The sequence below is a fragment of the Laetiporus sulphureus genome (genome assembly GCF_001632365.1).
Source record: "Laetiporus sulphureus 93-53 unplaced genomic scaffold LAESUscaffold_1, whole genome shotgun sequence".
In the NCBI taxonomy this organism is placed as follows: domain Eukaryota; kingdom Fungi; phylum Basidiomycota; class Agaricomycetes; order Polyporales; family Laetiporaceae; genus Laetiporus; species Laetiporus sulphureus.
Genome location: NW_024468510.1, coordinates 869,461 through 882,766, shown reverse-complemented (window position 1 = coordinate 882,766; position 13,306 = coordinate 869,461). Strand labels below are relative to the sequence as shown.

Genomic DNA, 13,306 nt, shown 5'->3' with positions numbered 1-13,306 from the left:
CTAAACCAGATCGACGATGCGATGATGCCGGTCGCGTGGGTCGACTGCCTGCAAAACGGCTGCGGGCGGTTCTCGTCTTCCTTTCTGCATACCATGATGTTGCAAAGCGGTACGGAAGCTGCGTCCAGACTCCTCAACTTTGTGAACGCGTCCCCGACGCCTTTTCATGCTGTACAGGCCGCTGCTCTCCGCCTGGAGAAGGCGGGCTTCCGCAAGGTTAGCGCGCACATCAAAGAAAGCTGCAATCGAGGTTATGGTAATAATGTCGCCGCAGGTCAAGGAGCGCGATGAATGGGAGAAAGAATTAGCTGACGGTGGCAAATACTACATGACGCGGTGAGTAAGATCAACCCGGGTTACTCATAGTTTGGGGCCAATGCATCCCTAGCAATCAGAGCAGTCTGGTAGCTTGGACAATTCCTGAGAACTGGAAGGCGGGAGCAGGCGTCTCCATAGTTGCAACCCACGTCGACAGTCCCAATCTCCGAGTCTGTGCTTGATCATATCGTGGAGCGCAAGCCAAACCGCTCATGTTAGAACGACAGGTACGGCCTGTGTCTAAGCGTTCAAGCGTAGGCTATCTGCAGGTCGGCGTCGAGACATATGGCGGAGGCCTTTGGCACACCTGGTTCGACCGCGACCTCTCTTTGGCTGGTAGGGTTATTTTGCAGGAGAAGAACGGCGGCTTCACGTCAAAGCTGGTGAAAATAGAGAGACCAATCTTGAGGGTCCCAAATTTGGCCATTCACTGTGAGCGAGCTCACACCTGCTGGCATCTATATCTGCCCAGGGCGTGGCTCATTTCTCCCTTGTAGTGGAAAGGAACATCTCGGAAGGCTTCAAGTTCAACCAGGAGACCAACATGATTCCGATTGCCGGGATCATCGAGTCTCAGCTCAACTCGTCGACAGAGCCTACCTCCTCGGTCGCATCGAATATACAGGCAAATCACCATGCTGCTTTACTAGAGGTCTTATCGCAAGAGCTTTCTGCCGCCCCTGAAGATATATATGATTTTGAGCTGTAAGACAATCTGCGCCTGTACTAGCATCACGTTCTGACCAATGTCGCAGTCATCTACATGATACCCAGCCGTCGGTACTCGGCGGCCTGAAGAGTGAGTTCATCTTCAGCCCCCGCATGGACAACCAATTCTCGTCGTAAATGCATTTCTCAGAAGCATTATGCCTGCTCTCATTTGCGTATCACAGTTTCTGCGCTCTAGACGCATTAGCCAGCTTCGCTACTAGTCAATCCTTCTCGACGGCGGAAGGCAATGTCAACTGCATCGCGCTGTTCAATCACGAAGAGATCGGCTCAGTGTCGACGACGGGCGCCGAGTCCTCTCTCATCCTGACCCTCCTGAATCGCCTCTCCCCTTCGCCATCAACCTTGGCGCAGAGCATTGCGCGGTCATTTCTCATCAGTTCAGACATGACGCACGCTGTCCATCCAAACTATCTTGGCAAGTATGAAGACAACCACAGACCCATGATCAATGGCGGTGTCACTATCAAAACAAACGCCAAGCAACGATACGCTACAGATGCGATTGGGACATTTTTAGTCAAGAAATTGATCGAAAAGAAGGGCGGGAAAGTGCAGAACTATGAGGTTCGCAATGACATGTACGTAGCGATAACAACCATACGGTTGCCATTGTGCAGGCTAACACGGTGTTATGCAGGGCTTGCGGTTCTACGGTGGGCCCAGGACTTTCCAAGCTGGGAATCAGAACGGTTGACGTAGGATGTCCCATGCTCTCAATGCATTCCATACGCGAGACTGCAGGCGCCGATGACGTCCAGAGTGCTATCGACTTATTCACCGCGTTCTTCGAGAGCTTCGCAGAACTCGACCAAGACCTTCTGGTGGATTGACATGTATCAATGAACATGCTTAACTCTCGTATAACACTGTACACGGACGGCATAGCGGTGCTATTGATCGCGTTTTATGCCTCCTCATCCAAGGTATGAGCTGAATACTAGCCTAAGCTCGAAGTGCATGGAGGATGTGCTGCCTCGTGACCCTTCGGAGCCGCCCGTGTTCCTGGCTGAGAAAATCGCTCAAAAGCGTATTACCGACATGGCATGTTTCTATCTCATAGTGTCAACGCCGCGCCCGTTTCTTTGGATTTGAATCTGCATCCTCGGCATTTGAGCTCGCGCGAGCGCCAGGGCCCGTCAGCAGCGACCGTTTCTTCGCCGTCCTTGAGTAATGCGACAGTACCCATTCACGCTCGGCCTCCTTTTGCTCTATCGTGCCCTGCCGAATCTCATATGCTGAAGATGGGGGAGTCAGCCACTGGATAGGTAAGGCTGCCACTGCCTTACGTTTCATCTCAAAACGAGGGCCGACTTCAGCTAATTGAACCTCTCGCGGTGGAATTTTCATAAAAACGTGATGTCTGGACATTGCGGATGAGTCTGGGTGGGGTTATGGCGTGATGTCCTGGTTACCCACCTGTAGGAGATGAAATCATCCTCATTTGAGAAGGTCATTACTCGTTTGCTATCCTCCTTTGGCACAGGGAAGAGGTACTTCAACACGTCTTGTATCCGCTCTCCTAATTTTGAGCTGAAGTTCTCGAATATGAGATGGGGGTATTGCTCCGAGACGGTCGACTCCTTGTACGAGCTTATGTCGTGCCGGAGCAAGACATTGTGTAGCGTGAAAAAGACGGTGGGACCATGGGGAAAATGCGATACAATCATCGCGTCTGCAAGCGAGGATCAAGTAAGTGCCGAGGATTATTTTTCATAAAGGAAGGGCTGCGCACCTGGCACACCACGGTGCTCATGCAGAATGACCAGGTCCGTCACATCATTTGCTCTGCACGCTTCCGCCAGCTCTTTCACTACGTAGTTTCCCCTGTTGATTCTGTGAGAGTTCGGGAAGACAAGCCGAATTTCCTGCACGGGAGACTGATTCAACATTCAGGCTTCTCACATTCTAAGCGAGATGCTCACTTTGGCAAATTGTTGCAGTTTGGAGCTCGGGTCGCGAGAAGTTGTCACGATTATTTTGGGATCTTGAATGCCCGCCGTGGAATACTCATCGTCGATATGCGTAGTTGGGTCTGCAGTATGATTGCGATTGTTACATGAGTCGATGTCTCAGCAGGTTCAAATGCTCGAGGACGTACCCGCTTGTGCCTCGTCAAATGCTAGGTCTTTGCCCAAATTTGGTGCATCTTTCCGCAACTCCGTGGGTAGAGCCCTCCCGCTGGCTAGTGCGTCCTTGATCTGCTGCTTGCGTTCATACGTCTGTCGTTCCTGAGCTTCGAGCGACTTGGCGTAAATGTATTGGCGACGCTCACGTATCTGGCGGCGGATCTAACGAAGCATTAGGTTGTCGGATTTCTTGTTTTCTCTAGGTAATGCTCTTACCATGCTGTGTCCGTGGAATTGTGGTCTGAGACAATGAGGTTTAGGCTCGAGCACAACGGTGGCTCAGTTGCTCAGCGCTCAAAGCTTCAAGCTCAAGCGCTGACCCAAAATTGCGGCGCTTAGCCTTATCAGACAACAACGTTGGGGAGATAAGATCGCATCAACACATCAGCCTCGGCAGGAACTCATCCATCACAAACGCATTCGAGACCGCTTCCCCGCAGGTCTGTACGTTGATGCACCGCGGGTTGCGCCGGGGCTGTAATTACCCAGCCAAGGCGAGACACACCCATGAATATCACAAGACGTGCGAGTACCGCCAAAAAGGTACGGCGGATTATATGGTGGGGGGAGCCCAAGGGTGCTTTAAATGCAGTTCGCGTCTGGAATGTCCTGCATTTGCACTTGCCCATAATACGCACTGTCGCACGAAGCACAGACTCTGCACATTTGACTGCTTTCCTCAGACCGTATACATGCCAGTCAGCCTCGTCGCAGTGCGTGCACCTGTAAGCGTGTCCTGTGATAGGCGGCTCTTTCCTTTTTCTAATCGAACATGCCCATAATGTAGTATCTACTTCTATTCAGCGGCGTTCAGGCTGCTGTCTGGGGGTGGCTCTATACCCAGACACAGAGTCCACGGCAAGTACCTGCTCGCTTTCTGTGGGCACCCAATTTTCGTACCAACATCTGTCTCTCAGGATGATGCGCGGGTTCACATCACACTATCATGCATCCAAAGGCTTTGTGGGTAAGTGTCGCAGTCAACAAGGATCGACTCACGCTCTTGAATGCTGAGCTTTGGTCATGCAGAACCATCCCTCGCCCATAGCCCAGACGACTGGCGTTTCGTCGTGCTGTATTGCTCCGGCGAGTTGGGACCGAATTAATCTACAACACAATTTGTGAGACCAATGAAGAAGACGAACACGACACCATTGTACAATTAGCCTGTATCATCTGCATCGCTCCTGCATTTCGAGCACTTAACTTATCATGTTGAAGAACAACATCGATGATTGGCGTTACAGCAGCGCTTTCATGAGTGCTTCCTTGTGCGATAATCCAGCAGTGCTATTTGAGTCATATGCAGAATCAGGTTTCTGGACGTGCTGGTGGCATAACAGACACATCTTTGAAGTTTGATACCAAGCTGATCTCGGCAAGCCTCACCGCTGTCGTTGTTCACGCCATCATCCTCATGCGCATGAAAAAAGGACTGAGTAGTATACCCTCGATCGTTGCAATTCGACAGCTAGCAGACGAAAACGAATACAGATACAGAGCGCACAATGAAGCACCACGGGTCTCCATTTTCATCGAACGGACTCTAATGTCTCCATTGATGTTACGCTGTTCCCTCGAATCACCTGTTTGTGAAACGCGTATACTTCTGAGCACGCAATGGCTACAGTGGGTGGCACAAGCACTCACGACAGTACCAATGGGGTGTTTTTGTGCGGGCGACGTCTCCTCCATAGCATCATCCAGCACGAGATTGAGGAAAAGATCGTAGCCTCGCAATACCCCGCTAACTCTGCGGCCGCCTTGGAGATGGACGAACAATTTCTTGTCCATGAACTGAAATAGCCCAGGCGACCGGTTAGCAGCCACAATCTTATCTAGCAGATGTGTTCATGGCACGACTCACCTTTTTGAGCTCTGGTTGCGAGGCCTTGGACATGTTGTGTGGTATACGAAGCGAAGCGAGCAGGCAACGTCGAGTTCTGGTAGCTGGCCAAAGGTGAAGCGCCCATAGCCACATGTTAAGATCCGCCATTCCCACGTGGTTACCGCCCGCTCGGGCGCTGCTTGCGACAGACCAGGCCCACATCCGCTACCGGCTCGTTCATTCCTGCTTCCGAACATCCACGTCTCCGTCTTGTCCCTCGCTTTCTCTCTCTCATATTTGTGTCTTTCTCTTCAACAGCTGCTGTACAATCCGCTCTCTGACTTTGTTCACGCTTCCAAACACTTGCCACTGCTAGTGTCTATCACCGAATCTTTCGCCACCGTCGTATGTGAGTGAGACCCGGTTCACGCCGTCACAATATGCTGCCCGATTTGTGCATTCCTTTCTTACGCGCATGGCAGAACTTTGGATATCAGTGGCCCATAACATACTCAGTCAACCACGATGGCCTCCGCTCTCCCGCCTGTACCGCCCAACGGCAGTGCCTTGCCATGGTCCGGCCAGCCCGGCTCTACTCGCACGGGGTGGGGTAGGAATGGAGACACACCTTCCGCATTTCGAAGCATGGGCAGAGGGAGATTTAACGGAAGAGGTGGCCGAGGGGGAAGAGGAGGACACAATGCAGGAAATGGACAAGTTGCTCCATCCGATAATGAACACAAGCCAGTGCCGGACCAAGTCAAGAACAAACCATACTCAGACACATCTAAAGTCGCTACTCCTTCTACGCCTGTCACTCCTATCACTTCTGCGCCCACGAAATCGTCAGGTCGCCCTAGAACTGCAAGGAAGGGTTCTGATAGAACCCCTCGGAAAGCACCAATGTCAAGCGATCCTTCACCACCTTCTCATACGAGCTCTGCGCCTAGTCGTTCTTCGAATCGTCGCCGTCGTCCGAATGGTGGCAAAGCCGTCACGGCCACCCCATCGAAGTCTTCGCTCTCCTCGGAAGCCAGTATCGCCCAATCTCGTCCCGAGAGGAGCTCAGCTGTAATCAAAGACGTTCCTCCCCATATGGTGGCCACATCAGATGCTGCTTCATACGACAAGAAGCATGACATCGATGCTTTTGTCGAACGCGTCAGAGCAGGCGCCATGGATCGACCGCATACCCCCGGGAGTCATTTCGACTGGGCGAGCGACGACGACGACAGCCTGCCCGATCTTCCCGATTGGGGTATCACTTCCGGCACGTCTGAGGAGACAAAGCTGTCGAGTATGGGGAACGTTATTTCTCCAATTCTTGAAGATGCTCTTAAACCGCTACCCAAAATCGAGCCGGAGACTCCGAATGTGGAAATCTCTGACAACGAGCAATCCGTCGAGGACTTTAGTGAGATGGCGGCTCAGACTCCCACATCTGTGTCAGTTCTCGAAAATGAACATCAAGACGTGACCCCTCGTGAGGAAAAGCTTACTGGTGCAATCGAATCTTCCTTGCCTGTTAACCACGCCGTCCCCGCCGAGACTGTGTTGGAGCAGCGACAAGCTCCGGACGAGGAGATTAGTGCCCACAAGGTCAGTGTTCCAACATCAACTGTAGAGACGAGATCTGAAATACCGAAGGTTGCACAACAGGGTGCTGGTGCGTCGTCGGAAAGTCGCTCCCCGTCAAAGCCGGCGTTGACGCTCCCACTGCATCCCTCTCTACCCCCCAAGCCAGTCACGACGATAGAGCTCCTCACTTCGGAACGTGAGGCTCGACATGGAGATTCTGGTTCTGCGCAGTTGGATCTACCTCCTAAACCTGCCGTGACCGTGTCTGAAGCTCCATTTGAAGGCGGGCTGGCCCAATCTATACATGCTCCCTCCAGCAGAGCGGTAGCGACTCAGAAGAGCCCGTCGAAGCTACGATCTCCAGAACTCGGCCTTGCTGCCTCGATTCACGCCCCTTCCTCTTCTTTGTCGGCTCCAGGCCAACTTCCTGAATTACCTTCTTCTCCACCCGCTCACGGACGCTCGAGGATGGCAAGACGAGGACTCCAACATCACCACGGAATCTCTGTGCCTGATTTCCCAGGTCACCATTCTGATTCGGACCACGTGGGAAGGGGAGCTCATGAGCACCATACGCGTACACATTCCACGCCTCCTAATGCTACGGCTCGCGCGCGCTCTCCGATCTCCACTCGACCTATCATTACGATTGATGCTATGTCGAGGCTTGCAAGGACGCTCGGAGGAGCGGCTCCCAAACGAGAGGCACCCACCACCAACACCCATCAGAACTGACGCACCTATTGCTTTACTGATCCATTCCATTGTTATCTACTTGTATCTATCCAGTGCTCTTTGAATTTTTGAGACTCTCGTTCCTGACGCTCTAGTTCCTTACGCTCTATACCCACTCTATCCGATGTTCTGATTGCGTACATTGCACCGCGATAATTTAATGCAGCTCAGTACTAACAGAACTGTATATTGTACCAATAAGAATACATTTTGTGAATGATGACATCGATATTCCCAAAAGTTCGTATGATACACGCGTTGTCGATGAGAAGAGCAACTACCCCGAGCTGAAGTATGATAATTCAAGTCCAATGGCTTTGATTGGTTTTGACCTGCTGGTCAGATTGGAGACAACACCGAGGCTGACCAATATGTTCTGTAGACGTCCTTCCCAGAGCAGCGATATGTCCTACAAGATTACGTGTTAACGATCCAACCCGCCGCCGCCATAGAGGTGACCTACCGTCGTAGTGGATGCGCGCGCTTTGACAACTCCTGACACGGCATCTGGCTCAGGTGCAGGCTGCTGTGAACTGTCAGAAGGCGACGCGTCCGTCGCGGGGGTTGCAGGAGAGAACATCCCTTGGCGGCGCCTTGTCCACCACTCCGCACCGATGGACCATTCGCTCTCATAGCTGTACACATTGAAGTCAAAGCGAGAACATAAGGAAAGGTCACGAGAGACCCGTGCTGCATATGCGCCGGAGATATGGCCGAGCATCGGATTGAACAGCGCTGTGATTGTTGTTGGCGGCTGAGACGGCGGCCCTCGTGACGATGAGGATGACCAATGAGGACCGGGCAGTTGTGCCGATGGAGGTGTGGCATCAGGTAGTGTGGTGAACCTGATGCCAGTGGATACTAGTCGGAGTGAACATAAGTGGAGTCATGCCAGGGGAACAATTCTTCCGCGTACCTCCAGCACTCTTCTCTTTAGCACTGAAGTAGAACTCAGCACCCGCTGATATGCGCCCTTTCAGGCCACCTTCCATCGCGTCTTCTTCATCTATCCGCTTTTCCGACTGCGACTTCACAGGCGCAGAAGTAGATTTCTCACTTTCATCCGTGCATTCACTAGACCCGCCAATCTTTCCGAAGTTGTGCAGACATCGTACCCCCCACATGCCATCTTCAGCACTCCACGTGTACTCGGTGCACCATTTGCCAGTGTCGTGCTGCAGGCTGAACATGACATTATTTGCAGGCACATTCGGTCCCCGCGTTGATTCCGCAAAGACATTGGTTCGAGGATCAGATATGGCAGCAACCATTGCTTGCAACGTTGGAGAGAGTCTTGTGGAGTAAAGAGCGTCAAGTCGTCCAGTAGGGATGTATACTCGTCCATAGAGTAGATAGTCTGCATTGTGCTGATCAATGCCACACCGCGGATCAGTGACTTTTGATACGTACTTACCGCGAGTGTCGACCCGCTCACCCGCAAGCCACTCTTCTTCCTTCCCTTCCGGCCTCCGAGGCTGATCGTAAACTCTGAAGCGATCTATCATGTCCTTGAAACGCACGTCTCCGGAGCCTTTCACATCCAGATCGCAGGACGTGAATATGTACCCCACTGACCCGTTTAGCGACGGAAGCGCATTCATGGAGTAGGTTGTCTTAAACAACGGGTTTGGCGACTTGGAGATGGAGAAGTGCAGCCCTCGGGGCACGGTGAAGTCGAGAATGGCTGCCGAGTGTCAGCAAAGACAACATGTAACTAGAAATATACCGATGCATGGTTACTCACCATTAGATGACCGAGTGAGATTGGCATACAGGTTGTCCTCGTTCCATCCCGTTGCTTGGTAGTAGCTTCGCAGTACATAGGACGCGAAGGGATGCATGGCGGATCAAGGATTGACGGAGCGCAGATTACTGTAGAGCAGACCCAGAAGTTTGATATATGGTTAAAGGAACAATATGTTCGAGGATGATGACTGAAAGCAATTCGAGCAAGTGAGTAGTGAGCTGCTCGAGCGGACAGAGCCGTCCAAGTGCAAATTGGAGGGTGGCGTAGTGTCTGCCCACGGCGTTTACCGGTACCAGTCACGCGTCGACGCGACTCGTGAGTGTGACACTTCGCGTTGTAACGCTTTATCCTCTTCCCTCTCAGTGGCCTCGTCGTTGAGTCCAAACCAAAGCACTCAGATCTAGTGGAGGTTGGAAAACTAGGCTCGTATCTGAAGTTTCACTGCACATCTTGAAATTCAACTTGTTCCACATACGGCTGCCTCACCTGCAGCAACCAGCATGGCTACTCTGTTCCCAACTCCAGCACCCACGCTTCCTGAATTTCGCTCACTGTTGATCGAAGGACCTTTCCACCCTTCCGCGCCGATCCACCTGATGCTCTCACATGTCGCGCTTGAACCATTCCGCAGAACTCTTATGCTGAGTCCATCCCGGAAAGACTTTGCAAGCGCACTTATCAACTTTGACGACGAATGGCTGAAGATACATGGTTCTGAAGGGCGAACGTGCGGAGCATCGTCTCGGGTGGATATTCTGTCTGTAACTGAAGTTCCTTCATGTTGGTCGTGGCAAAACTCTTGACGGAAGGATGGAACATATAGCTATCCTCCTACAAGAGCGCATCTTGCTTTGATACTGTCGATGCTTCACGTCCACGACGGCTCCTTTTACCATCCGAAAACTACTCTATCTGTTGCTCCTTCTCTGTTAGTGCTTTATGAGACCTCTACCCTCTGCGCCGACGATTCATCTGGTCCTACGTGCGTTATAGTGTAGAGCTGTATCAAAGTACTGCACTTACATAGGACGCTTCTGCAGGCTCGCAGCCTATCTTTCATTGGTCTCGCATGCTCTGTCCGTCGCTGCCGCTTTGTCTGCAACATCGTCAGTTTCATCATACTCACACTCCCAACACCCAATATAATGATTGCACTCTGCTCGCAGGTCAACCAAGGTGTCCGTCGCGGTCTTTGACACTGGCTTGAACCACCTGAAACTGCCTGTTCTTCGCCCTCCCTCGCCTGATCCGGAGGAGGACGCTGAGGCTCAGCCTGCCGACAAACGCGAGCGCGTCTCGCTGCCTGTCGAGAAGTACTTTGAGTGGGTGGGGATAGTCAAAGGTAAGACGTTCACTCCTTGCGCTGCTTGTATGATGATATGCTGATGATCGTGGTAGCTGTGACCAGCCCAGATGACGTTGTTCAAGAGCCATACGATGAGTTTCGACCTGCGAGGGGCAATATGCGTATGACATTACGACGTCCACATGACATTTCCGGGAGTGCCGCCAGTACAGAATGGCGGTGGGTTGTGGCCACACGCTTGGCTGGCTCCTCGGCGGGTGGAAAATACTTTACTTTCCTCTCATAACGCAGTAGTTGTTTATGTCGGTTAATTGTCGAGTCAGTGAGAATGTGAAGTGTATAATCACATGCCACTGTTATGAGTGATCGACTCGGCGTTAGTTAGTACGTTTGGTAATTCGAAACCAACTTCCAGCCACGGCAATTCCACACGAGCCTAGCAGGACTATACCCGCCCATGGAATTCTTCAACGACGTAGGAGGCGATCCATTGAAGCCAACACTGTTCGAGCTCGTGGCGCAAGAGCAGCTGAGAGATCTCCTACAACCTGCTCTCAAATACGTTCTATCGGTGAGCTTTTCGCGAACGGAGGTGCAACGCGGACACATGATCCCGATCACATCCTAGGTATTCGCTCAACGCTACCCTCGATACCTGCTGCGCATTGTGAACAGGCATGAAGAGTTCTACTCTGTGCTTATGTTCTTCGTCGAGCGACACTACCTCCGGAAATACGGTGAGATCACCAAGTGTAGTCAACATTCTCGTCCTGAACAACGCAGGGGCATCATTTTCTGAGAATTTCTATGGGTTGAAGCGAAGACGGAGTCCGCTCTTCGAAGCAGAGCGAGCTAGAGCCGCAGTTCCAGGCATCCTGGAGGAGGAGAAGCTGCGAGAGCGAGAGATCCGGCGTTCGTTGATCTTCCTCGTACGTGACGTGTGCATCAAAGTCTTCCCTTGGTCTGATCTGAATGATCTCCTTAGATCGGACTTCCTTATCTGCGGACCAAAGCTCAGGAGTACTACGAAGATCTCGGTGGTGGAATCCAATCAGAGGACATTGAGGAGAGTCTCGCTACTCGTCAAGCGAGAGCTCTATCCGAGCAGGTTTGTGAGCTCTCCTCATATTGCAATTAATAAATGCTCAAGCGATGCTTCAGACATTGACCGGACGTCTGAGAAGAATGTACAAAACGATATATCCTTTCCTGAACACGACCTTCGAAGTTTGGCTTCTGGTCTGCAATATCGCATACCTCTTTGATCAGACTCCGTTCTATCGGCCATGGTTATCCTGGATTGGTGTGGATCTTAGAAGGGTTAGCATTCATGATCTGGTGAGTACAGGGGCGAAATTCCTGCAAGACGATCCTCATGTTGTCCCAGCGTGCCGCACAGCAACTACCGAAGCCAAAGCTGGATGCAACTCAAGCTCAAAGCATTTTTACGAGGCTTAGGCGCCTATTGACGGCCTCACCACGCTTGCTGGTCGACTCGTTCAATGTAATTCTGCCCACTGCAATCTTCTTCGTGAAATTCCTCGAGTGGTGGTATTCACCGTCATCGCCGGCGCGCGCACTATCGACCTCTCCTCTTGGCCCCGCAATAGCGCCGCCAAAATTAGCCCATCCTCATCCGCAGGGGATACAAGTAGACCCGAAAGCCTATGGCATCTGTCCCCTCTGCCATGGTGCATTTGCCAACGCCACTGCACTACCGTCGGGTTATGTCTGCTGTTACCGATGTGCATACGAGTACGTTGAGAAGCACGGTAAATGTCCTGTGACGCTCCTTCCAGCACGTGTATGGCAGCTGCGGAAAATACTCGTGTAATATCGATGTAGCATATTGCACCCGCAATGTTGATGTCCGCCGCTACTACGCACGTTTGTGGCGTGTGATTGGCTGCGACAACGAATGAACGGACGCACGTGGCTGTTAAATGGTTAAGATTGTTGCAGTGGCGGAACGGCTCGTGCATCTGGATCCCGCTCAGCTGTAATTCCTTTCACCGTGTCAATGACAGCCCCGCATCCTGCATCACATCGCGTCTCGCTCTATCATTCTGTTCGGTGACCCGCCGCTCTTCGTGACAGCCGGCGACGATCATGAAGGTACAGATTTCATGAAAAGTTGCTTCCGAGCAGGTCGACTTATCAACCTTGCGGGCAGTTCGGAAAGCAGATACAAGCGGAGCAGATTCCTGGCTGGTCGTCCGCTTATCTGGACTATAAATCTCTCAAGAAGATTATCTCGTCTCTTGCTGCGAACCGCCCGGTTCCCGAAGCGACAAGGACTGCAATCGCTTTACGTCCTGGCGAAATACTCAGTCGCCCCGCGGCAGATGCAAGCGCTGCGACCCCGAGTATATCAGACGATCCCCTCATTTTCGCCGCCCTGGGACAAGATGACGACAGGGGCCCCAATTTCCAAGCTCATAAAGCCGCTTTCTTCTTCAAACTCGAACGGGAATTGGAGAAGGTGTGCATCAAGAAATATCGGATCTGATCGATGCCATTGACGATATCTAGATCAACGCATTCTACCTACTCAAAGAGGCAGAGCTGAAATTACGGCTGGAAACGCTGCTTTCCAAGCGACGGGCAGCGGCCGCGCGGGTATTGCCAGACTCGTTCGACGATGCGACAAAGAACCATGTCGAGTGGAGCGCCGTGGAAGAAGGGTTCCGTCTGCTTGAGCGAGATTTGGGGAAGCTGCAGGTATACTGAGCTCTCATCGTCTGCCAGCTGATCCACACATGAAAATCATGTAGCAATTCATCGAGATCAATGCGATTGGATTCCGCAAGATTCTGAAGAAATGGGACAAGCGATCCAGATCAACGACCAAGGAACTTTACCTCTCGCGACAAGTGGAGGTGCAGCCAGTATTTAACAGACAGGTCAGGAGCTCGAGTGTATGCTTGATTCAATAC

General features: G+C 52.0%; 9 protein-coding genes across 9 annotated transcripts; 6 read left to right on the top strand and 3 right to left on the bottom strand.

The window, feature by feature from the left end:
* Positions 1-93: 93 nt before the first annotated feature.
* On the top strand, positions 94-1,880 carry LAESUDRAFT_639382 (aspartyl aminopeptidase; the record flags this gene model as incomplete). The annotated part of the gene is made up of 8 exons (XM_040903539.1): positions 94-216; positions 275-336; positions 389-488; positions 546-750; positions 816-1,023; positions 1,074-1,160; positions 1,212-1,628; positions 1,688-1,880. 8 exons carry the CDS (start codon positions 94-96, stop codon positions 1,878-1,880), a joined length of 1,395 nt encoding a protein of 464 aa, XP_040770307.1.
* Positions 1,881-1,930: 50 nt separating this feature from the next.
* Positions 1,931-3,465, bottom strand: LAESUDRAFT_16400 (Brix-domain-containing protein). Its single transcript, XM_040901413.1, has 7 exons — positions 3,393-3,465; positions 3,149-3,338; positions 2,973-3,082; positions 2,783-2,915; positions 2,467-2,722; positions 2,337-2,410; positions 1,931-2,285 (listed from the first exon to the last, which is right to left on the bottom strand). The coding sequence occupies exons 1-7, from the start codon at positions 3,393-3,395 to the stop codon at positions 2,113-2,115; spliced, it is 939 nt and encodes a 312-aa protein (XP_040770306.1). The 5' UTR covers positions 3,396-3,465; the 3' UTR covers positions 1,931-2,112.
* Positions 3,466-3,660: 195 nt separating this feature from the next.
* On the top strand, positions 3,661-4,498 carry LAESUDRAFT_719104 (uncharacterized protein). The gene is made up of 4 exons (XM_040907566.1): positions 3,661-3,901; positions 3,964-4,034; positions 4,094-4,143; positions 4,206-4,498. Exons 1-4 carry the CDS (start codon positions 3,869-3,871, stop codon positions 4,280-4,282), a joined length of 231 nt encoding a protein of 76 aa, XP_040770305.1. The 5' UTR covers positions 3,661-3,868; the 3' UTR covers positions 4,283-4,498.
* A 97-nt stretch (positions 4,499-4,595) lies between these two features.
* Positions 4,596-5,132, bottom strand: LAESUDRAFT_689635 (like-Sm ribonucleoprotein). Its single transcript, XM_040906031.1, has 3 exons — positions 5,044-5,132; positions 4,827-4,973; positions 4,596-4,762 (listed from the first exon to the last, which is right to left on the bottom strand). The coding sequence occupies exons 1-3, from the start codon at positions 5,074-5,076 to the stop codon at positions 4,709-4,711; spliced, it is 234 nt and encodes a 77-aa protein (XP_040770304.1). The 5' UTR covers positions 5,077-5,132; the 3' UTR covers positions 4,596-4,708.
* Positions 5,133-5,227: 95 nt separating this feature from the next.
* Positions 5,228-7,560, top strand: LAESUDRAFT_719102 (uncharacterized protein). Its single transcript, XM_040907565.1, has 3 exons — positions 5,228-5,413; positions 5,487-6,603; positions 6,652-7,560. The coding sequence occupies exons 2-3, from the start codon at positions 5,530-5,532 to the stop codon at positions 7,315-7,317; spliced, it is 1,740 nt and encodes a 579-aa protein (XP_040770303.1). The 5' UTR covers positions 5,228-5,413; positions 5,487-5,529; the 3' UTR covers positions 7,318-7,560.
* Positions 7,561-7,594: 34 nt separating this feature from the next.
* LAESUDRAFT_689631 (mitochondrial distribution and morphology protein 10) lies at positions 7,595-9,158 on the bottom strand (the record flags this gene model as incomplete). Its single annotated transcript, XM_040906030.1, has 5 exons — positions 7,595-7,726; positions 7,781-8,178; positions 8,234-8,674; positions 8,732-9,001; positions 9,062-9,158. The coding sequence occupies 5 exons, from the start codon at positions 9,156-9,158 to the stop codon at positions 7,595-7,597; spliced, it is 1,338 nt and encodes a 445-aa protein (XP_040770302.1).
* A 406-nt stretch (positions 9,159-9,564) lies between these two features.
* On the top strand, positions 9,565-10,062 carry LAESUDRAFT_638905 (uncharacterized protein; the record flags this gene model as incomplete). Its single annotated transcript, XM_040903501.1, has 2 exons — positions 9,565-9,821; positions 9,888-10,062. The coding sequence occupies 2 exons, from the start codon at positions 9,565-9,567 to the stop codon at positions 10,060-10,062; spliced, it is 432 nt and encodes a 143-aa protein (XP_040770301.1).
* Positions 10,063-10,778: 716 nt separating this feature from the next.
* Positions 10,779-12,283, top strand: LAESUDRAFT_668757 (uncharacterized protein). Its single transcript, XM_040905385.1, has 6 exons — positions 10,779-10,941; positions 10,999-11,107; positions 11,154-11,299; positions 11,356-11,478; positions 11,532-11,708; positions 11,758-12,283. Exons 1-6 carry the CDS (start codon positions 10,828-10,830, stop codon positions 12,202-12,204), a joined length of 1,116 nt encoding a protein of 371 aa, XP_040770300.1. The 5' UTR covers positions 10,779-10,827; the 3' UTR covers positions 12,205-12,283.
* A 79-nt stretch (positions 12,284-12,362) lies between these two features.
* Positions 12,363-13,265, top strand: LAESUDRAFT_16249 (uncharacterized protein). Its single transcript, XM_040901407.1, has 3 exons — positions 12,363-12,485; positions 12,544-12,852; positions 12,903-13,265. Exons 1-3 carry the CDS (start codon positions 12,480-12,482, stop codon positions 13,098-13,100), a joined length of 513 nt encoding a protein of 170 aa, XP_040770299.1. The 5' UTR covers positions 12,363-12,479; the 3' UTR covers positions 13,101-13,265.
* Positions 13,266-13,306: the final 41 nt, after the last annotated feature.